Source organism: Crocodylus porosus, unplaced genomic scaffold (assembly GCF_001723895.1).
Source record: "Crocodylus porosus isolate Cpor-Errol unplaced genomic scaffold, CroPor_comp1, whole genome shotgun sequence".
NCBI classification, from domain to species: Eukaryota; Metazoa; Chordata; order Crocodylia; family Crocodylidae; genus Crocodylus; species Crocodylus porosus.
This window is the reverse complement of record NW_017728931.1, coordinates 123,550,029-123,572,358: the sequence shown is the minus strand read 5'-3', so window position 1 is coordinate 123,572,358 and position 22,330 is coordinate 123,550,029. Positions and strand designations below refer to the sequence as shown.

Below are 22,330 nucleotides of genomic sequence, written 5' to 3'. Positions count from 1 at the left end.
TTTGACCCCAGTACTCTTTCCTGCCATGGCAGGGGGTCAGACTAGATGATCTACTCAGGTCCCTTCCGACCCTAGAAACTATGAAACTATGAATTCCACAGTTTAATTATACATTTTTTGAGAAAGTCCTGTACATTTCTTGACTTGGAATCTCCCACATTTTAATTTAACTGAGTGCTCTATATTCTCAAATTATGAGGAAGGGAAAGCAGAAGCTCCTACTTTGCCTTTTATATGGCATTAATTATTGTATATCCCTCCTTTTTCATCTTTTTTGTATGGTGAACAGTTTCTCATATGAGAATTTTTTCATGCTCTTGATCCTTCTCATTATCCTTCTCTAAACTCTCTCTAATTTTTCTGTACCCTGCATATGACTGGGTGATCAATACAGCATACCGCATTCTTGATGAGGCTCTAACACTGTTTAATATAAAGTCATTATAATATTTTGTATTATTCTTTACCTGAATTCTTATGCACAATTAATTTTGTTAATTTTTCTGACTATAACTGCCTCTTGTGTAGAGGCTTTCATCAAACCATTTACAGAGATAGCCATATCTCCTTGAGATGACAGAATCAATTAGAACCCAGTATGGTTTTAGACTAATTTAAATCTTTCCCTCCAATGTGCACTAGTTTGAATTTATCAACACTGAATGAATATTCAATTAAATCATAGGGTCCAGTCTCTTAACTTTTTAAACTCTTAACTCTTTATCGTTCTCCCTTCCCACAACTAACCTAAATAACTTGGTGACACCTATAAATAGTGTCCTCTTATTACTCATTTTCCTTTTCCAGATCATTAATTTAACAACAGCGGAAACTGATATGGGTCTTTAAGGTCCCCAGACTTTTGCCATGATGAAAATGCCTACTTAATGCAGTTTTTCTTCTCTTGGTCAGTTTCTGATCCTTGCCAATGGTTAGTCTCTTGTCCCATGGCTCTTTAGCTTCTTCAGCAGCCACTGGGATCTTGTGAAAAACCTGGTAGAAAGCAACCCCATAACTCATTCAAACTTTTCCTTCTTTTATTTTAAATGTACTAAATTTGGTGGGTGATTTTTTTGGTTTATGTAAATGAAAGACTTCTCCATTCCCACTGGGCTAATTCCACTGGCAGAGGAGGTGCCCTTGACTTGCTCTGGTATTAGTGATAACAGAATCAAGCCAAAGGACTATGGCTAGGCATAATGCAGTGTACGTGCTCCACAAACTTTACTCAAACTGCCCTGCATGAATATCACAATCTTCTTCTGTTCCTTTGGCTTCTGTAAAACAAGCCCTGCATTCACGCTCAGTTGTCTAAAACTGCCTGATGCACATCTGAGGTACTGCAGATCCACAGGCAGAGGCACAACAACCAGGGTCTGCATTTTAGGCAACAACAGAGGCTGGGCTGGCTATAGCAGCTGTGGTAGGGGCTGGCCTGGCTCCTGCAGCTGCATCAGGGGCCAGGCTGGTTGCAGCATGTGCCATTTTTGCACTCGCTTAACTGGTGCCCTGTTTCCCCATCACTTGTTACACAACTGTTCACAGGAACTAGGATGAGATTAGCAAGACCATGGTTATTTGCCTTAGCCAGTGTCTAATTCTGTATCTAAAGAGCTGGAAAGGTTACTGTATTACTGCATTTATCCAACAGGACTCCACTGACTTTTTTTTTTTTTGGAAAATCATTACCAGCCTTGTATAAGTGTGTATGAAAGAGTGCTCAGGTAGTTAAACACTAGCTGGTGGCAGATTTGGAAAGGGTTTTCGTCCTATTGCAAACAATTTGACCAACAGTTTCTTGCACATGGAAAGATTAATTTTAAAAAAGGTCCTGTTCTGCAGGAGGACAGGCTGCCCATCCAGTCTGTAAAGGTTTGACCCAAAACAACTCTCTGAGCCTGTTCTACAGTCATTAGCAGCAGAGCCTGCCACAGAGATGGGAGCTGACTCAGCTAACGAGCCAGATGTCATCACTTAGAAAAAATATATTCCACAGTTTTTTATCTAGCTTCTGCAGCTGCCAGGTAGGCCCCATGTGTGCCTTGCACTTGCTGAGCAGATAGTGAAGGAAGTAATCAGGGACAAGCATTAGGAGCAGGAGGGAGTGACTAAATCAGTAATAAAACTGCATCCAGGTATCATACTGGCAGCCTAAGGATGTAAATGCTGCAAGAAAAATTGTGGCCTGGCTATTCTGGGCCTTCAGAAACGTGGTAGCTGGCAGATTCCAGAACAAACCTGTGGTGTATGGCAGCGTGACTTAAAAATGGCTTGCATGTAATGAATTTGCAGTTCACCTTACAGCTCCTTTTAAATTATGAGATGCACTCCTCACTCCTCAAACAATGGCACAGTATTCAGGGGAGACAAGGGGACAGACAGGGCCTGGCAGACAGGTGGACCCTTAAACTTATGGTTAACATTAAATATACTGTGTTTAAAGCCACTGATTACAATAGGAATTAAGCACATGCTTAAAATTAAATCCTTATTCAGGTAATCATGGAAGTGAGATACTTTCTGGAACTGGGACCAGGATCAAGCTGGGGGATGATCCCATGGGCTAGGGGCAGACATGCAAAAGCCTGAGTCTGAATTGATTCAGTTTTGCAGATTAGTCTAACTTGGTTAAGCTAAACTGGTTTGTAACCATACAGACACCTCAGAAATGCAGGCACACAGCTGCAATGGCTCAGGTTAGAAGCTGGGGGGAAGGGTGGTGCTAGAGCAGCCCTTCCTTCACTTCCAGAGTTTCACCTGAGGGTGCTGTGGCCAGGCCCCCGCAGGATGCTCTGATTAGGGAGGAGTTTCCTTCTGCCCTTCTGAGTAGCCCAGAAGGGAATTGATAAAACAGTGTTTATCATCCCTAATTCAGTGTTTATCACCCCATTAAGAAAACAACACAGGGACATTACCGGCTACCTGTTGATTCTGCTGTCATTAGGAAGAGTTCAGCCTGAATATCTGTGTTTAGAGCAAGTAGATCAAAATGTACATAAATTTGGGGAAGTCTGCTCCTCATGCCTACCGCTTGAGAAAAAACATTCTATTTCTGGGTTTGAGAAGTTGAATGATACTATTGCTTCTTTTTTTTTTTTTTGAGGGGGGCAGGGTGGGGCGGAGGGGTGGAACAGCACTGGACCTGGCTCACACACCTCAGTTGTTTGAGGAAGTTATCCTGATTCTGATAATGAACACTGACTCTGACTTCTTTGGACAAATCAATTTGTAGTAGTACTAAATACACACGCTAAGTAGATGTTTGAGAATAGGGCTCTATTTTAGTAGGTATCGCTTGCTGGGGCAATTTTGAGAAGCATGATAACAGTTTTCTCATGCAAGTAAGGAATAAAAGGGTCAAGAAAAAGAATCACCTTGCTTCTGTAAGGTATAAGAGAGATTTTTTAAACCTATTTGAAACTAAAGTTGTAAAATTCTTTATGTAAACATTTGCTATTAAAGAATGGTTTTCTAGTAATGTAGAAACTGAAGAAAACTCTGTCTTCTGCAATAACACTTCTAAATGACAGGAAAAGGAATCCTGAGTAATATTCACATATACATTTTAGCATGATATGATGACATTAGACATTGTATTCTGCTATTCATTACATAAATGCTGAAAACCCCCATAGGACACATAAGGACACAGAGGAATAGGTGCACTCCCCTGTGAACCATGAACAGAGTCACAGATGCACACAAATAACTGCCAGACATGTGGATTACAGAAAAAGGCAGCCGTTGTTCTATTGCATGCTGCCCCTATGTTGCTGGCAATCTTGCCAAGTCCATGGCCCACATCACATAGTATGGGGGATTGTTTGGGAAATACTGTTAGGGTTGCTAGGGTGCGAGTAGTCTGTGCAGTAGGATCCCATAGAAGCCAAGGCAGCTGTGTTTGATAATGCAGCAAAATTCTTCCTGTCAGATTTAACTCCATTTCAAATTCAGCACCCCTTACAGAGGAAGGCAGTGTGGAGCAGCAGGCCAGCAGACGTTTGCTCAATAGCCATGCTATCAGGACATACAGGATTCATGGACTTTTGTAGAAAAGATAGCTTTCTACAGGGCTTGAGGCCTGGACTGCTCACAGACCTTTGGCTTTGTGTTGTTCCAGGCCATGTCTCCTGTCTGTCCCACTGAGAACATCCTGCTAAGACACTGTCACCAAAAAGCAAGAATGTGTATTTTCCATGTTCTCATTCCCTTGCTTTTTAACTTCATATTCCCCCTTCCAACCTTTACTCAAGAAAGGGAAGGATTTTGTCTAGTGTTAACAAAAACAATTAAACAAACAAAAAGCAAAAACAAAAAAATAAAAACCCAGTTTTTCTGAAGTGCAGTGTATTTCCCATCTTCAAGCTGTTCCTTAATAAAGTATTGGCTGCAGTTAAAAAAAAAAGAACACTTCATACCACCTCGTGCCTCTTGCTGTAATAACCCAGGGGATGCAATAGTAACATGCATACAGTGTTTGAGGAGTGGCATTTACTATTGACCTGATATTTGCGGTATCCAGAGGGACTGTTCTTGCTTCCCGTTTACCAGGCCCATTGAAGTAAAGAGATTTTCCATCACTCAGGGTTCCACAGCCTGTCCCAACCTGACCTCCAGTTATCTTGTACCAGAGAGGGCTCAGCTTCCTCTCAAACCTGTCGAACATCTCACTGTGATTAGGTACATTAGACACACAGGTTCCATGTGAGGCTTCAGAAGAAAAAAAATATATAGGAGATGCTTTGTTGAAACAGTGAACAGTACAAGTCAGATTCAGTAAATTGACAAATGGTAAAATTTCTTACATATATTAGACTTGGATGAGGAAGCCCCATGATAAAAGGATTTGTACTTTCACTTAATACTCTTTCTAGCCAAAATAAGGATCCTTTCCCTAAAATCCTTTCTAAGAGTGGCAGGATGTTTAATAGGTGGAAAATGTCCATAGTTGATACTGATCAGACACAATTTTAGTTAACAGAAAATAATTTTCCTGTTGCATTTGTTTAAACAAATTAAACCAACAACATGCTGTTGCAGAGGGTTTAAAAGAATAGCATATGCAACTGGTTGTGCCAGTCACAGTTGGTTTGTTGTTGTTGTTTCTGCATAAAAACCCTTGAAACCACAAATGAACAGAATTTTTCACAGAAGGCCTGTCATAACATATGCTCATTTCTTGTCACATGCCATCTCAAGGCCAGGGGACTGAAAACAGTAGGAATTTGTTTGAAGATTGTCCAAAAAAATTCTAAGCAGACTTTTTAGTTTATAATATTTTCTCCAGATTTCTCTTTTATCTTTAGGTCTCTTCCCATTTATATGGATGACAATGTTCAAAGTGTATAATAGTCAGAAAATATCACTAGTATGCATGTATTCTTGTAATGTTTCACTTCGTCAGTGCTGGATGCCGAGCTCATGAACTGTGTTTTTACTCAAGCAAAAAGATTTTCACTACCACCCCATGAGTTAAAGACATCATAATTAGATGCTACATTTTATACAACTCATCCAAATATTTTACAGCAATAACATATACTAAATGTAGCCTTACCTGTATAGCCCAAGTCACAAAAACAGACTCCAGAAACACAGTCCCCATGACCACTGCAATAATTAGGACAAGGCTCTGAGATGTAAACTCCATCTAAGCCAAAAGGGGGCACATTTTTGTGAGAACTGCTCTCTTGGATCCAGCGAAATCTAGTTTTACTGTGGGAAATGATAACCAAAGGCACAGTGTTACTGTTGATTGCTTTCAGACCCCTTTGTACACTTCATGCACTGCCTCAAGTTGGAAATTAAAAGCAGCTTTTTCTAGAATAGCCCTTGCACATGAGATACAAAGATGTGCTTGGAAAACACTAATTTTCCTTATACTTTTGTGAAATTTCTCTTATGAATTTTCCTTCCAGACAGTTTCTTCTACACATTTTGACCTTCTGCATTTTCCTGATGCTATAACCCACAATGTGGCATGAAAGGTGATTGTGTGGCTTTATCAGTAGGCAAGAATGACATGAATTGTTGCTGTCTTTGAAATTTGACTCCTTAGAGCTTTGGAAATGCTGTATCCACTTAGGGATTTGGCACAGGTTACCTGTATAATGTCAGTAATGTGTGGAATGTTGTGATGTCATAAAATGATGGAGTTTTTAGAGCAGTCATAGATTTCATAGATGTTAGGGTCGGAAGGGACCTCGGTAAATCATCGAGTCCGACCCCCTGCCCTAGGCAGGAAAGAGCGCTGGGGTCAGATGACCCCAGCCAGGTGCTTGTCCAGTCTCCTCTTAAAGACCTCCAAGGTAGGGGAGAAAACCACCTCCCTTGGAAGCCCATTCCAGATTCTGGCAACCCTCACCATAAAGAAATTTTTCCTAATGTTTAATTTAAATCTGTCCTCCATCAGTTTATAGCCTGTGGTCCTAGTAACCCCAAAGGGTGTCCTGGTAAACAGAGAATCTCCTATTCCTTGCTGTCCCCCCACCCCTTTCTCCCCCCGATGAATTTGTAGATGGCCACAAGATCTCCTCTAAGCCCTGTTTTGCAGAGGCTGAAGAGATTCAGGTCCCTCAATCTCGTAGGATCTTACCTGCAGGCCCTTAACCCTACAAGCAGCCCTCCTCTGGACCCTCTCAAGGTTATCCACATGTCTCTTAAACTGTGGTGCCCAGAACTGGATGCAGTACTCCAGCTGCAGTCTTACCAACGCCATATAAAGGGGAAGTATCACCTCCTTAGACCTGTTTGTGATGCACCTTCTAATACATGATAGACCTGTTTGTGATGCACCTTCTAATACATGATAGCGTGTGGTTGACTTTACTTATCACTTCATCACATTGATGACTCATGTCCATTTTGGAGTCGACTATGTCTCCGAGATCCGTTTCTGCTGTTGTGCTGCTTAGAAAGTCACCTCCCAGTCTGTAGGTGTGTTGGTGATTCTCCCTCCCTAGGTGCAGCATTTTGCACTAATCATATCACTGTTAAACTGCATCCTATTCTGTTCTGCCCACATTCCTAACCTGTCCAAATTTGCCTGAATCCACTTCCTGCCCTCCAGCGTGTTTACCTTGCCCCATAATTTGGTGTTGTCCATGAATTTGGAGAGTGCTTTCCACGCCTGCATCCAAGTTACTAATGAAGATATTGAACAGCACTAGTCCAAGGACTGAACCTTGGGGAACTCTACTACCCACACTGTTCCAGGTCAAAAATGACCTGTCCACCACCACCCCCTGGGTGCATCCTGTAAGCCAATTCTCTGTCCACCTGACTGTGTAATAATCTACGTCACAACCACTTAAATCTGGTGAAGGCTTTGGGTCCTTTCAGACCTGCATAACTGATTTGCCACTAGGGGCACTGACAGATATGCAGCATCCTGGTCTAACTCATGGCACTTCACAGAAAGTGCCATAAGTTAAATCGACCCTCCTGACCCAACAGATGTTCACTGTTGGATTGGGAGAATGGGGCATTGCACTCTCCTTTGGAGCCGATACAGCTGAGGCATGTGTGCAGCTTCTCTTCCCTAGCCCTGGCCTTCCCCCTCCCCCACAGCTTCAGTCTGTGTGATGGGAGCAGGGGAGAAGTATGAGGAGGGAGCTCAGGCTGGGGTGGTTTGCAGAACCTGTGATGAAGTGTGGGCAGGTGAATTGGAGAGGGGGCAGGAGTTGAGGGGGTTAGCTGGCTCTGAGATTAAGTGCTGAGAGGGCTGAAGGGAGGTGTGGCGGGGCAGGGTGACTAGCAGAAGTTTGAAGGGTGGGAAGGCATAGAGTGGCTGAGACCTGTGTATCCTGGGATACTGGAGGAATGAAAGTAAGGCATTTTATTTCTCCAGAGCATCCATACAATACCCTGGGATTACCTGGGCAAAGTGAATCAAAGATCAACCTCAGCTGTAGTGACATATCTTTGAAACATTTAGACGGTACTTATGGCAATTTTACACCCCTTAACTAGTGACTGCTCTCATTTTAGATGCCTTTATGACACTTTTAAGGTAACTTGTGCAAAGGCCCTTATCCATTGCTGAGCTGCTTGTTACATTTTGAAATTTCAGAAACTCATTTGGTATAGTACTTTTAAAAAAATGATAAGGATGAGGAATTTGATATGATGTGATGGTGATGTATCTTTGTTATTGGCTAATTCAGACAATGTTACATGCAAATTCACTTATAGGTCTTTGGATAGCTGAACTGAAGTGTATGCATCCTTTCTCTTGACTATAGTGAAGTCGCAAAGCTAATCCCTAAAAACAGTGGCCAGACTTTCAACTGGTATATACTAGCAAATCTCTGTTGATTTCAGCAGGTCTATGCTAATTTACTACATCTGTCCCATTGCTTAAGAAGTTTTTCAAAGAAAAAAAAAGATCTAGAGGATAGCAGCCAGGGACTGCCTTTCCATTGGATTTACAGGTGCTAGTTAAGGATCTGGGAAGCTTTCTAAGTCTGAGTCTCTTGTTAGTTGAAAGTCTCATTTCATTTTCCCAACTATGTGTGTATTCATCATATGAAACATCCCATGTTTCTGACTCACCCACAGGAATGGGATCTGGGATGGGTCAACTGGGAGTGTGTGTCCACAGATTCAGAAGTTAATTGATGTTACCCCTTATTATACAGGAAGTCTGTAGCAGAACTGGGATCTTATGGATTAAAGACAAGAGCATTCTTACTATATTGTCTGAAATGTAATGTATCCTTTCTTTCTTGCTATTGTCCATTGGTCTAGTACCCAAGTGATGAACAAGACATTTTTAGCATCAACTTTTTAGTACATTCTACCACCTAATAATATGGTCAGGATAACCCATTAACTTTGAACTCTGAACTGGGACAAAACTAGTACAATGTTGACATGCACAGCACATACACTGTGTATGTTTAGTATTGACAGTCTCCTATCTGTAATGTTAATCTGTTGAATAGATGATACAGTGGTAACTTTTTGTTTTGGTTCTGCTGTTTTCTTCTGATTATGTTATTGAACATAATGCCAAACAGACTGCTGCTATTGATTCTGTGCTGCTTGTTTTGGGTAAATCAAATCAGCTAGTGTCAGATTTGTGTGACTCAGCACCTGTTCTTATTGTCTAATTACTGAAAAATACTTATTATGGTACACATGATAATCTGACTCCCTGCAGTAAAGATATTGCCTTCTCTTGTGACACAGCATACCATATACTGTAAATCTTTGTAGTTGGAGAAGGGTAAAAACCTAGTCTTAGTCTGATATGGCAGGAAGTGGCAGATAGCAACAGCATAGTTATATTGGGGGAGACAGAAGAGAGGACAGGAAATCTCAGTATGTTCAGGTAGGTGCATTAGCAGATGACCAGCTTTAGAGAGATAAAGGCAGGATATTTCTATGTAACATTTTAGAGGGTAGCCAAGCTCAGGAGTTTTTACTGTGATACAGAAAACCTGGAAATAGAAATAAGAAATTGCATGAAAGTTCAAGTAAAATTCATAAAAAGTCCTGCCTGATGAGGCTTGTTTGACATTTTCTCATTTGTACAGGTCACCCAGAAATTTTATATGCTAGCAGTGTGACACTGCTTTGACACAACAAAGATGGGCACTGAAAATGCTTTTTTTTTAATACCTGTGCTTGTTGTGGACTATAACTTAGATTTACACCCATCTCTCTTTTTGGGATTGGGAGGATAATCTGACCACTTTGTGTTATAGCCTCTGTGGGCATGTCCACACAAGTTCACACATGCAGCATGAAAAAAGTGGGGCAGTACACGTGGAGGCAGCATGCACTGCCTGAAACCAGAGCCTAGCCAGATGGAGACATCCTCTGGCTGCGGGTCACACTCCACATGACAGATCGCCACTGCTGGAGCCTGGGAGGTCCCAAGGACCCCAGGTAATGCTGCTAAGACCTGTCCAGGTGCTGGCCCCAACCTCCCCTATGCCAGCTGGGGCAACTTGCCACACACCAAAGCAAATGTGCATGGACGGTCCCCAGGGACAAGTACCAGTGGCACAAAAAAAGGTCTAGAGGATGGCAGCCAAGGGCTACCTTTCCACTGGATTTACAGGTGCTAGTTAAGGATCTGGGAAGATTTCCAGGTCTGAGTCTCTCATTAAATGAAGTTCTCATCTCATTTTACCTTTGTGCCACTGCTATATGTCCCTGGGGAAAAGTATGTGTGCACATGTCTCATGTGTTCTGTGGGTACATCCAAATGAGCACATACGTACACTTTGTGGCACCTCAAAGCTGTTTGAGGCTCCGCAAACTGCACGCAGCTCACACGCACCTGTTTGCTGTGCTGCTAAGTTGCAATGCAGTGCCAAAATTTAACACAGGGAGATCCCGGTGCCAAAAAACCCCACTGCCAAAAAAGGTGGTGCAGCAGATGTGGTAGCAGCGTGTGCCACTGGAAATACAGCCTGGCTGGCCAGAGCTATGTCTGGCTCCCAGCTAGGCTCTGAGCAGCCAGATTGGCACTGCTGATACCCCAGGAGGCCCCCAGGGACCCAGGTAAGGCTGCTGGAATCAGCCTCCCCTATCCCACCTGGGTCAGTTTGCCACGTGCTGGAGCATGTGTGCCCTGGGACAAAAAGCAGTGGTGCAAACATGCCGTTGCTTTTTGTGCTGCAGGAAACTTGCGCCCCTGCATGTGTGCACTTGTCTGGATGCACCTTGTGTGTTCTACAGTTTTGAATGCTCATCATCATCCAATGACTTGACATATTACACAGCAACTAAAATACTCTTCTAGTTTTTCTTCGCTTAGTAGAAATTGTTTTTTGTAAAATTAATCCTATTGAAATGGCTTATCTGATTCATGTGACTTATCACTCTCTTACTGGCATTTCTGACCTAACTGGTAAGCCTAAATAAAGGTACAACTCTGATAAAGAGATGTATGGAATATTAAAATGTTGTGCTTGTTTGTGTTATTGTTTCTTGTTGCCTTGTAATTTAATTTTATAGCTTGTTCTAATGCTTTTAAAAAAAGGCTTTACCTTTTTTTGCATATCGACATATTCTTTATGGAATATGGATTTTTAACTCTGTTCTGGTTTCAACTTTCAGCATTTTACTAGCATAGGTTCAAAGTGTAGAAAACAGATTTACATGTACCATATATCACAAAATTAAAGATCTGCAGTACCTGACTGCAAGAGATCTTGGAATGACAATAGTAATTCTTGTCCAATCTTCAAAGTCTCCTGTGTAATAGATAGTTGGTTCACTCAGCTCACGAGAACTTCCTTCACACCCTTTGATTCCAGGAGATGCAGGATAACAGCCCTCCTTCACAAGTGACCAGAATAGGCCAGCATCATGGGAATACTGAAGCAGAACTGGAGCAGAACTACTGTACTGGTTAGTGCAACCAATGTTAAGCTGCAAAAAAATGGGAGTAAGAAGCAGTAGGTTAGATATGGGATATGTAGACTTACATATATGTATGTTTTTAATTATCAACCACATCAAATTTTAAATGTGTGGGTCTAAGTTCTACACACATATGGAGACTGGAAACCAATCTCTAAATTTTGGAACCTATTTCCTACACACTTGGCATTTTGCAGTAAAAAACCTTCCTATATCTTTGCTGAGGTTATTAAATTCAACACAAAAGACATTTTATGGACATAAAACATCCCTGGAATAATGCCGTGTACTTTTATATCCCCAGTACAGAGCAGAGGTTCCAAACAATATTGGGCTGGCACAATATTGCAGGTACTGTATTACTTTCTTTTCATCAGGAAAGCAAAGATTCAGGGAAGCCTTTAAACAAAGTGAAGCACTGTGTCAGACTAAAAAATACTGTGGTGAAGAATACTGGAGCTTCTATAAAGGCAATATACGAGTGTTGCCAACCCAAAATGCTCAAAACATATGAGCCAGGCTCTTAATTATGAGATTGGCATAAAATAATGGGATGTTTACATAATGGCATAACTGCAGGAGCTGGGATTTTAAGAAAAAACAGAGTACCACAAGATTCACAAGCAAATCGTGAGGATTAGCAACACAAGCATATAAATCTGCATATAAAATAGGATAGACTAGAATACACGCAAAAAGTCACCATTTCTTCTAAAAAATCCTGTTTTGGAACCTTACATGAATAGCCTCTGGCTTCACTGCCTGTGACCCGTGTGCAGGTGGATGAGTGGGAAAGGTGCAAAGCACACTCTCTATCTTTGCTCACCCCATACAAGGGTCTAGGGATAATGACAAACCTTGTGCACAGTCCATCACAGAGGGTGCATTCCCATGAGTGCAGTCTACATGAGTGCTGTCTGCAGCAGTGCAGACCCATCTTCAATGCCACAACTTGCAAGCGCAGTACATGCGAGCACTCACTGCACTGCTAATTTGCAGCATTTTTGACATGGGAAGATCCTGGTGCCAAAAACCCAGTGCCAGAAAAAAGTGGGGTGGTACATGTGACAACAGCAAGTGCTGCCCAAAACTGGAGCCTAGCCAGCCAGAGCCATGCTCTGACTGCCAGCCAGGCTCTGCAAGCCTGGATTACTGCTGCTGGAGCTCTGGGAGGCCCCCAGGATCCCAGGTAAGGCTGCTGGGACGAGCCCAGGAGCTGGCCCTAGCCTCCCTTACCCCAGAGCCAGGGCAACTTGCTGTGTGCCAGAGTACATGTACAGGGACATTCCCCAGGGAAAACTAGTCATGGCACAAATATGCTTAATTGTCCCTGGAGAACACATGTTCCCGCTCATAAGGGTGCGCCCAGAGAGGGGAATATGATGTGGGATGGTGTAGCCTGCACATCCACCTGCATGCTTGGAGGTACTAAGAAGAACGGTCAGTGTCTCTCAACACCCATCCCGCTCAGCTTTTCAAATAGGCGTTCATCCCTGAGCATGAAGAGACATGCTAAAGTCAAACTAATCTTTCTCAGTCTTGCCCACTGACTCTAATGGGATACATGCAGGCTAGCAGTACAGGATCAGTCCCCACAATGCATTTGATAAAGCTGAAATATTAACACCAATTCATGTGAAAAAGGAGTGTATATTGACATATTTTCCTACTAGTTTGAAGCTACTAATTTCAGTTTTCAAACTATTGTAAGTGTAATATTAGAAAACTGAAATTAATATTCACTATTGTACTACAGAAATGATCTGCTAATATGAAATATATAAACTGGCAGAAGAGTAGTTGCACCTGAGCTTACCTAGGCAAAATAATTCCAGGCAGTTCTTGACAATGGAAGCTTCACAAGTTCATGCACCACTTCAATGCATGCTTAAAGATAAGCAAGTCAATGGAACTTAAGCATGTACTTAAACTGAAGTACCTGCCTAAGAGCTTTCTTGAACAGTTAGCTGTGTTTGTCTGAAGTCAGGCAGAAGGCAGGACAGTGTGGCACCTTGTACACTAATTCACTCAGACAGGCATCAGCTTTCATAAGATACAGGCTGCTTTGTCAGATGCCATGAATGGACTTGCAGAGAGCAGAGATACTAAACAGAAAGGAGTAAGGGCATTTCAATACAAAGGATAAGGGAAAGGGGAGAAAATGAGGGGCACTGCTGAGACTCACCTTCAACTCACCTTTGCCTCTCCCAGCAGTGCTCCCTCCTTTCTTCCCCCTTTGCTTATTCTTTGTATTTAAATGACCTAATTCCTTTCTGCAGAAAGAGGTAGTTAGCCGTGTTAGTCTGAAGCCAGGCAGAAGTCAGGGTGGAGATGCAGCTTGTAGATTAAGTGAATCAGAGATGCATAAGTCCGTGAGCTACAGCTTACTTCATCAGATGTAGTGAGATGTGGCTCATGAAAGCTTATGTATCTCTGATTCACTTAAAAGGAATGAGGTAGGGTAGAGGTGCACCTTAAAAATTATTTTATATCCCTGTTCTTTGCAAGTTTATTCATAGCATCTGATGATGTAGACTGTAGCCTATGTAAGGTCATGCCTCTCTGAAAGAATTTTTGGTTTACAATACTACGCTAAAAATTTCAGAAACATAATGTATTTGACTATTATTAAATATTGCTTTATGTAGAATATATTAGTATGCCTGGACCTCTGCCAGGTATAATACTCATGGAACCATTATTTTGTCAGTCAAATGGGAAAAAATGTGTCAAGATGTGAGTAGCATAGTTTTCTGGTTAAATGTTATTTACATATTTTTTTATCTTTTTTTTTAGTTTTAGGAATAATGTAATTAACACTGGTACATGCACTGTTCTCAGTTTGTTTAGCATTTTATCAGTGTAAACTTTTAAATGGAATGAGATTATTTTACAAATCCCCTTATTTCTAGCTAACTTTCCTATTTATAGAATGGTGGGAATTATATTTGAAAAGCTGCCTGTAAACATCTGATCTCTTTAATAATTCCACTTGTAAATTATTCAGTGCCTGTATCCACCAATTATGTAAGGACCTTGTATTTGTGGCTAGCTCATTAAAATTGCATTGCAACCAACCCCCAGAATTCACCAACGGGATTTCATTATAAACTCAATAAAATTTTGATTAGGGTTCAGAAACAACATCTTGCCAGAGCAAAGCCACTTTCATTTGAGTCTATATTCTGATGTATTGTTAAAGCACAAAAAATTTTGTAAGTCCTTTAAAGAAGAGAATACTAATTAGAGCCGCCATTCAATTATACAATAAAAGTAAATTGTTTGAGAAATCCATATCCAAGTACAGAATAGCCTGTACACTCTTAGTTTTATGTATAAAAAAATTCCTCATGACACACAGAAGCTTTGTTATCATTAAGTATCAAATAGGATAATTTAGGGGGGTACTTTATCCCCTGTATTGCAGAAGCACTTCCTGATGTATAGTGGGATATAAAGACTATTACTTTAAGTCACTTCTGAGGATCATTATAAAATGACAAGCTTTTAAGATTTGTTTTGGCAGAACAAACAAAGCCCTCCTGCTCCATACTTGTTGTAATGACTTTCTTTTATAGAAGACAAAGTTATTTATTTGAGCAGTACCACATATTTATGTCCTTTGCATCTTTCAAACAGATAGAAATACAATAATTTAGTGACCAGGTTGCAGATTTAATCTCACAAGTAGATTTTATTCATGTGATCAGACTTGCTGAGATCAGTGATTCCTTTTCATTTGTCCACATCTTAATCTGATCTAGTGAAATTTATCGTAAAAGAATACCTTAAACTGGAGAATGTATCCAGGTTTCAGTGTTAAATCCCGAGTCACTGCAAATCGGTCCCCATCTGATTTACCAAATAGCATGGCTGATGGTGTAGCAGAACAGAAACTTTCATTTTTGACCATTCCTTCATTAGCCAACATCAGCCATACACTGAGCTGGTTCATAGGATAATCAAAAGCTGGTTTCTCATAAAAGTTCTGGTGGAAATGAAAACAAAAACAATGACAAAAATGCCAGTGCCTTGCAACTGGACATCCTGATAAGCTACCTTTCAAATACATTTTTCTGACTTGATTCTTGGAACGATATGTATGTAAACCATTTAGTATCATTGGGTGCATCTACACATGGTATTATTGCAAAGCAATAAACACAGGTGAAGTTTGTGCTGGAGTTTATTTCTCTTGGGTGCCACGTTTACCTGTGTGCCTGGGACCACAGCACATTGAGCCAGGTTGGAGCAGCCCCAGCTGACATGAGGTCTGGGGGGCCAGCCTGCCAGCTCGGGGCTGCTCTAACCTGGCTCAGCATACTGTGATGGGGCTGGCTGGGGCACAAGGGTAGGCAGCCCCTGCATTGAAGCGACCTTGTGCCCCAGCCAACCCCATCAGTTGTTACACGAGCATCACACTGCACTAAATACCACCGCTGTAGGATAATACCTGTGTTGAAAAGTACTAACCAATGACAATGTTTATGAGTTTACTGTGACCTAATAGGGCTATGAATGTAGATGCTGAGACTTTACTGTGGAGCCAATTAGGCAACTGTGCAGTAAACACCTCATGTAGATGCGCCCATTATGTTCTGAAAGAGGCCTCATTATTTGGAGGCAAGGATATTTCTACAAATATTAGTTTTCTTTAGTAGTAACCAATACATTTTAAATGACTAAGCCCTGGTACATCCTATTTCTTTAAGGTACCTGCAGACTAGCATTGCTTATTACCTGTGGTAAGGTTGGGTTAATGACGGGAATGATGCGCTTCTGCTTTTCTGACAAAATGATGATATCATCAATGGCCCACTGGTCATAACCTTCTCCTGAAAACACTGGCTGCCACCAGCGGAATCTAGTGCAAGGAGTCTTTGCAGCAGCAGGAAGCTCAAGATAGACAAATCTGCAAGAAAAGATTTGGGCAGAACTTCATAGAACACTCAATTCTTAAACGGGAATATGAAATGTCACACAGCAGAGGGAGGAGGCCAGAAAAACCTAAACTAATATAGGTGGGAAGCCCTAGAAATATTCCAGATCAGTTCCCTATCCATAAAACTTGAATAATGCTACTTCCCTTCTCCTTTTCCCTTTGCTGGAAACTTTTAGTAAAAAAGAAGCTACATATGTTTTACAGAATGAGGCTAGGGTCAAATCTGTTTCTGCCAATGTTCAAAGTTCCTTTAAGACTTCCATCAGGTAGCTTTGACATCCCCAGTTTTTGGAGGTGGGCTTAAAATTTGGCAGCAGGCTTGCTAGGGATTAGAGAGAAGCTTGAGAAATCCAGCTGAATTTTGCTAAGTTACAAGCCTCTGAATCTGTCCATTCAAAGATGCTGAGCAGAGGTTTATTAGAAGCTGGTTACTTGAAGAGAGAGCTAAATGCTCTACGTCAAAGGGACAGGTCTCAAAGATGGCCATAATGCCCTCTGGTGGCCTCATGAATCCTGCCTTACTCCGGCTCTGTGTATTCACCCTCTTCGTTCTTGTCTGCCATGCCACGCTAGAAATATATATATGTATTTTTAAAAAGGAGGCTGCTCCAGAGTCCTAGAGCGAGTCTTAGTTAGCATTCACACCCATGGTTCCCTCTCAGACCCCAATGATCCCAATCATTTCTCACATCATGCAAGTCTTCCTGGCTCATATGTGCACCTTGCAGGGCACCTGTTGCTTTATAGGCTATCCTTGGCCCCTGATCCTCTCTTACAACCGTGACCACGCCTTAAAGGTGTTATGAATCAATGACCTTGGTGGGCACCTGGCCTCCACCTAATGTCATGCCACCTTAGGCTTCTTACCCTTTTGGGGGCCTCAGCCCCTTTCCTCTCCCTAGTTTCCTTTTTGCCTAGGTTCACTGTGCTGTTCTTAACTTTGGGGTCCCAGCCCTTAGCTTGTCCCTTTGGGCACTGGGCTCCCAGACCCTGTCTCTGTCCTTCTTGGGCCCTGGTCTTGCTCTTCTTGGGGCTGTGGGTCCCTGGCCCTGGTCTCTGTCTTTTTTTGGGTAACAGGTCTCTGGCTCTATGTCTCTGCTCTTCTTGAGCACTGGGCCCCTGGCCCTGTCTATATTCTGGCCCTCTTGGCCCCTGCTTGTTCATGCTAGGACCCACCACTGGCAGGGCTTCAAAACCACATGTCCCACAGGCACCCTGTGGCTACTGCCCTGCTCCAGCAAGACTCAGCCTAAGTGCCTCTCTGGCACTGTTGGAACCTCCTAACCACCCCTTTTCTAGTCCCACCCAAACCGCCAGGATAACTAAAATGCAAAGGAGCAGTGACTGCTTCACATAAACATCCCCTTCTGGGTAAACCAAATCTCAACAAAAGAGATAACACAGTACTACTTTAAAATAAGGAAAGCCATCAGTCTCTCAGAGTAAACAACCAAACACCAAAGCAGCCCCACCCCTGGGTCCTTCCTGCTTCCTATTCCTCAAGTGTTCAGCTCTGGCCCCAGGTACTAGCTCACCTACAGCCAGCTTGCTGCAAGACTCCTGCCTCGGCCCTGAGCCCTCTGGCTCTGCTAAAAACCTTAAGTGCTTTGGCAGCAAAATCAAACTCTTCTCATCTTAGGGTCTGGCTCCTTATAAACCTTCAACACCTTACAGTGCACATTGCCACTGAATTTCAACCAGCTGCTCCAGCTACAGACACCCCAATCCAGAGCTCCTTCCCTGATGGCCTGCAAGGCCAGCCTGCCTGCCATGGTTCAAGCACTGGGTTTATGCGTCTCCCAGGCATGCGCCTTTCCATTCAGGTGACCTCCCTGGGTGGGCTACAGGTGTCCCTTAATTGGGCTTGCAGGCTTAACTCTGTGGCAGCTTTATGTGACTGTCTAGCTGTTGCAGCAGTGCTTTACTTGCAATATCCTAGCTGTATTATGGCAGAGCCATTAGCTTGGCACTAGATGCTTATGGCTTTCAAACCTCCCCCCAGGGCCCTGTTGTTTTGGAGCTCTTACCAGGCAGTCTTTCCCAGCTGTGGCTCTCCAAACTGCAGTTTCCCTCTCTTCAAGTAACCAGTGCTGGAGGTGCTCTGTTACACTCAGTGTATTACCTCTACAATTAACATGCTTCAGCCAGAGTAGCAGAGGCTGGGCATGACTGAGAGCAGAGATTTCCCTTCTTGTGCTCTCATTGCTCTTTTTGCTGAAGCCCAGATAATGTGGGGAAGAAGAAAGAAGAACCTGACAAGTAGGGCTGTCCGAACCTTCAGGTGCTGATTTGATTCATAGGAGATATGGCTCAGCTTGGTGGCCGAATCTCCAAATCCGAATCAAATCAGGAGACCACTTAAAAGGTCCAAATTGATTCAAAGCTCTCCAAATCTATTCGTTAAAAATTCGGAGAGCTGTGTAGATTCAGGCAGTCCCTGCTGGCTGCCCCAGGGAGCTGGGCCCAGACTCCATGCTGGTAAGTAGGGGGTGGGGGACGGGGGGCTAAAGGAGGGGGGAAGGGACCATGGGGGGCCCCTGCTAGGCCCCATCCCCTGCCTGCTTCCCCAGCCCCCTGAGCGCCCCTCCAATCCCCACCCACTCCCCAGCCCCTCCCCCACATGGCTGCCCCGTCCACTCCAGTTTCTGGCCCTTTAAAAAACAAACAAACAAAAAGCCCCCACTCACCGGCTGCTGCAGCAGCCTTGGGGCTTCTGGGGGCTCATGGCAGAACCCCCCCACAGCATGGGACAATGGGGGGCAGTGAGGGTCGCCCCCCCACCTGGCAGGAACTGGTGAGTCAGGGCTTTTTTTTTTTAAAGGCCTGGGAGCTGGGCCGGGCAGGGCAGCCATAGGGGGACTGGGAGAGCAGGTGGGGGTTGGGGGGCTTGTGGCAGAGCCCTGCATGGCAGCAGGGGACAGTGGGGATTGCTCCCCACCTGGCAGGAGCTGGTGAGTGTGGCCTTTTTTTTTCAAGGAGCCAGAAGCTGGGCTGGACAGGGGTGGGAGAGTGTGCAGGGGATGGGACCTGTGTGATTCAGAGATTCAGTTGATTCAGCAGCAGCAAAATCTCTGAATCAGATTTCGCCAAATCTATTTGGGACAGAGATTCAAATCAACAAATTGAATCAGTGTCCCCTGAACTGGCTGAATCCAAAGCCAATACTAGCTGCTTCGCACAGGCCTACTGGCAAATACAGAAGGCGGGAGAGCCTGACCATGATGGGTTGAGGTACAGAAGAATGTAGGAATGGGAGAAGAGCAAAGAGGGTCAACAGAGAGGCTGGTGGGAAAGCGGCAGGGAGGTATATGTGGGCAGAAGTGTCTGTAAACAAGAGGGAATACTTCCTTCAAGAACCTGAAATGGAAACCAGAACTCCTGAGCCTCCGTGTTCCTTGGATGTCAGCAAATACCTACAAAACTCACTGGTGAGGTGTGTGTCTTAGCTTTCTTTAGTGGCTGGTCCATTATGAAGAGTATGTGTGTCAAGCTCAAATGAGTTGGTGGGCCAGATCTGGACTGTGGGGCTTCTTGTGCACTGGACAACCCATATCCAGATCTGGCACTTCTTGCCAAGGCTGACAAAGCTGCAGTGTCAGCACGTCCAGCATGTGGGGGATAATGCTGCCCCACTTGTAGTCAAACTGCTGATTTTCATGCTAAACAGTAATCAAGACCTGGAAATTCAGTGGTTAGTAAGACAAGATTGGTGCTAACCACTGGATGCTGACCATGCCAGAACAGTGACTTTGGGAGCTGCAGTGAGAAGTCCCATGGGACAGATCCAGAAATCAACTGTCCAGCCAGAGAAAGCCCCTCAGGCTGGATGAACCACCTCTGTGGGTTACATTTGGCCCATAGGTGATGTTTGACATCCCTGATGTACAGTTAATCTATTAGCTCAGTAGTAAAATTCTGTGCTGTGGACCTAAATGTTTCAGCTGTGGATCAATATGGATCTATATGATGGATTTATTTTAATTTGATTTTTGTTTTAATCTCAGGAAGTCACTTACAAAATCCCCACTATGTTAAATGAACATTTAGATTGCAGAGTCAAGACAAAAATCAGAAAACGCAAGAATTAAGGTTACACATACCACCTTATTTTGGTCTCCTTGTTCACATATTGTGTTTTCCAAGGACCCATCTCTTATTTAGTGCACAAGCTGGTGTTAAGCAAGGTCGATAAATTTGCTGTGTAATCTGTTTCATTTGTTGCAGAAAATGTAAGGCAAAAAAAGGCTTGGGCACATACGGAATGTAGAGGATAAAAAGAAATGTTCATTCAATAAATACCATGTCTCCTGTGCATTGTGGCAGGGGGCCCTGGAGAAAATAACGTGTTCATAAAAGGGAAGATAGCCCAAAGTCTAGGGGACTTGTGTTTAACATTTTTAAATACAGATTCTTTTGCATCTAATATCAATACATACCAACCGGAGTAAAGGAAACAGCAAATTTGTATGCTTTCAGGCAAGCATACTTTCCTGTTATTTCTGCATATGGCAGTGATTAAGTCATGTTTCAGATTGGATTGAGTGACTGCAAAAGTTCATATTTAACTGCATTTTTTTCCCTTCACAACCTAGCTTTATTAGTTTTTTCATTCCTGGCCAATATTTTACAATGGCAGCCTGAAAGAGTGTCCTTGTTATGATGGATTTTAAGCAGTATAGTTTGTATTACCTTTTAATAAACTGAGAAAAAGATTTTTAAAAGGTCTGAACCACATGACTTTAGATTGGAAGTCTCTTACCTGGGTTTGCTGAAGTCAGAGAAGTACATTTCTGCTAGTAGGTGCCAGTTGATACCTCCGTTGTTGCTGTACTGCAGTAACACACCTTCTTCTCTGCTGTCTGGTTTATTGCATGAAGAGCTCTCCCCACCTATTTGAATGTAAAACTGGACAAAATCCACCCAGGTAGTGTCCAAGTCCCAGCTCACTAATTGCCTTTTTCCAGCCTACAGTTCAGGGGGAATAAGAAAATATCAGTAAAGTGCATATGTCTTCAGTGTCAAATACAGATTCATATTACATGGACATTTATGTACAGCATAGTGTGAATTTCATGCAAATGTGGCTGCTTATCTGTCTTTAAAATGAGTATCCTATTTGGCCAATTTTATATTGTGATTATTATTCCTATTCCCTGTGTGTAATCACTAGCTTTGTCCTGCACATACCTTCACTATCTCAGATCCTATGCACTATCAATATTCACTCTCTCAAATCCCATGTCCTGCTATTATTTATCCAGCACTAAGTGTGCACAGCATTTTACACATTGGCAAACTTAAAAAAAGGCTACCGTTCTGTCATATCCCTTCCCATGCCTTCCAGGCACCGTGCACCCTTGGAGGAGTAGGATGGGAATACAGCCTGGGTGTCCTGACACATTTAGGACCAGATTTTCCAAGCATTCAGTCCCCAGCTGCTACCACTGGGACACATATGGAGCTGTACCGAGTTGTTTTGAAAAGCTGGCCACTCAGGGCTCATTTTTCCAAGGCTCCTTTTCAGCACTGTGTTTGATTCTGCAAATTACTTAACACTGTCATTCTTGATTTTAAAGGTGAGAAGTGGGCATTTAGCATCTCCCACTGGACTGGGTCACGGTTTTGTGACTAGTCCCTCACTAGAAGTTCTGGTGGCAGAAGCGGGTAAGTGTAGACAGTCCCAGGTTTGCCAGTCCTACTTTCACAGAACATCAGTGAATGAATGCTTGTTTGCTCTGTTTCACTTATCCAGGAGATAGCTCCTCTTCTCTGGGTAGCTCACCTTGTCCAAGAAACACATCTGTTATCTAAGATGGATATGTTCACCTCCCACTCACAAGCTGTTTCTTTTCATTCACAACATCAACATATTTATGGCTGTCTGACCCTCTCCCAAAACTGTTTTGCATTCATTTTCCCAGCTGTGATCCTAATCTTGATTTAAAAAAAAATTGGAGTGAGGGGTGCTTCTCTTTCTGAGACACCCAGGACCCCTCTACACATGAAGCT

The 22,330-nt window shown here is 42.9% G+C and overlaps 1 protein-coding gene across 1 annotated transcript in view; it reads right to left on the bottom strand.

Annotated features, from left to right (window-relative positions):
* Nucleotides 1–22,330, bottom strand: part of RELN (reelin) — a 560,682-nt gene that overhangs the window by 100,791 nt on the left and 437,561 nt on the right. The window contains exons 25-30 of the mRNA XM_019543587.1: nt 21,081–21,286; nt 16,120–16,291; nt 15,167–15,367; nt 11,153–11,388; nt 5,558–5,715; nt 4,503–4,710 (exon numbers count right to left, since the gene is read on the bottom strand). Coding sequence (XP_019399132.1) covers nt 4,503–4,710; nt 5,558–5,715; nt 11,153–11,388; nt 15,167–15,367; nt 16,120–16,291; nt 21,081–21,286 — 1,181 coding nt within the window. The remainder of the gene's footprint in view (nt 1–4,502; nt 4,711–5,557; nt 5,716–11,152; nt 11,389–15,166; nt 15,368–16,119; nt 16,292–21,080; nt 21,287–22,330) is intronic.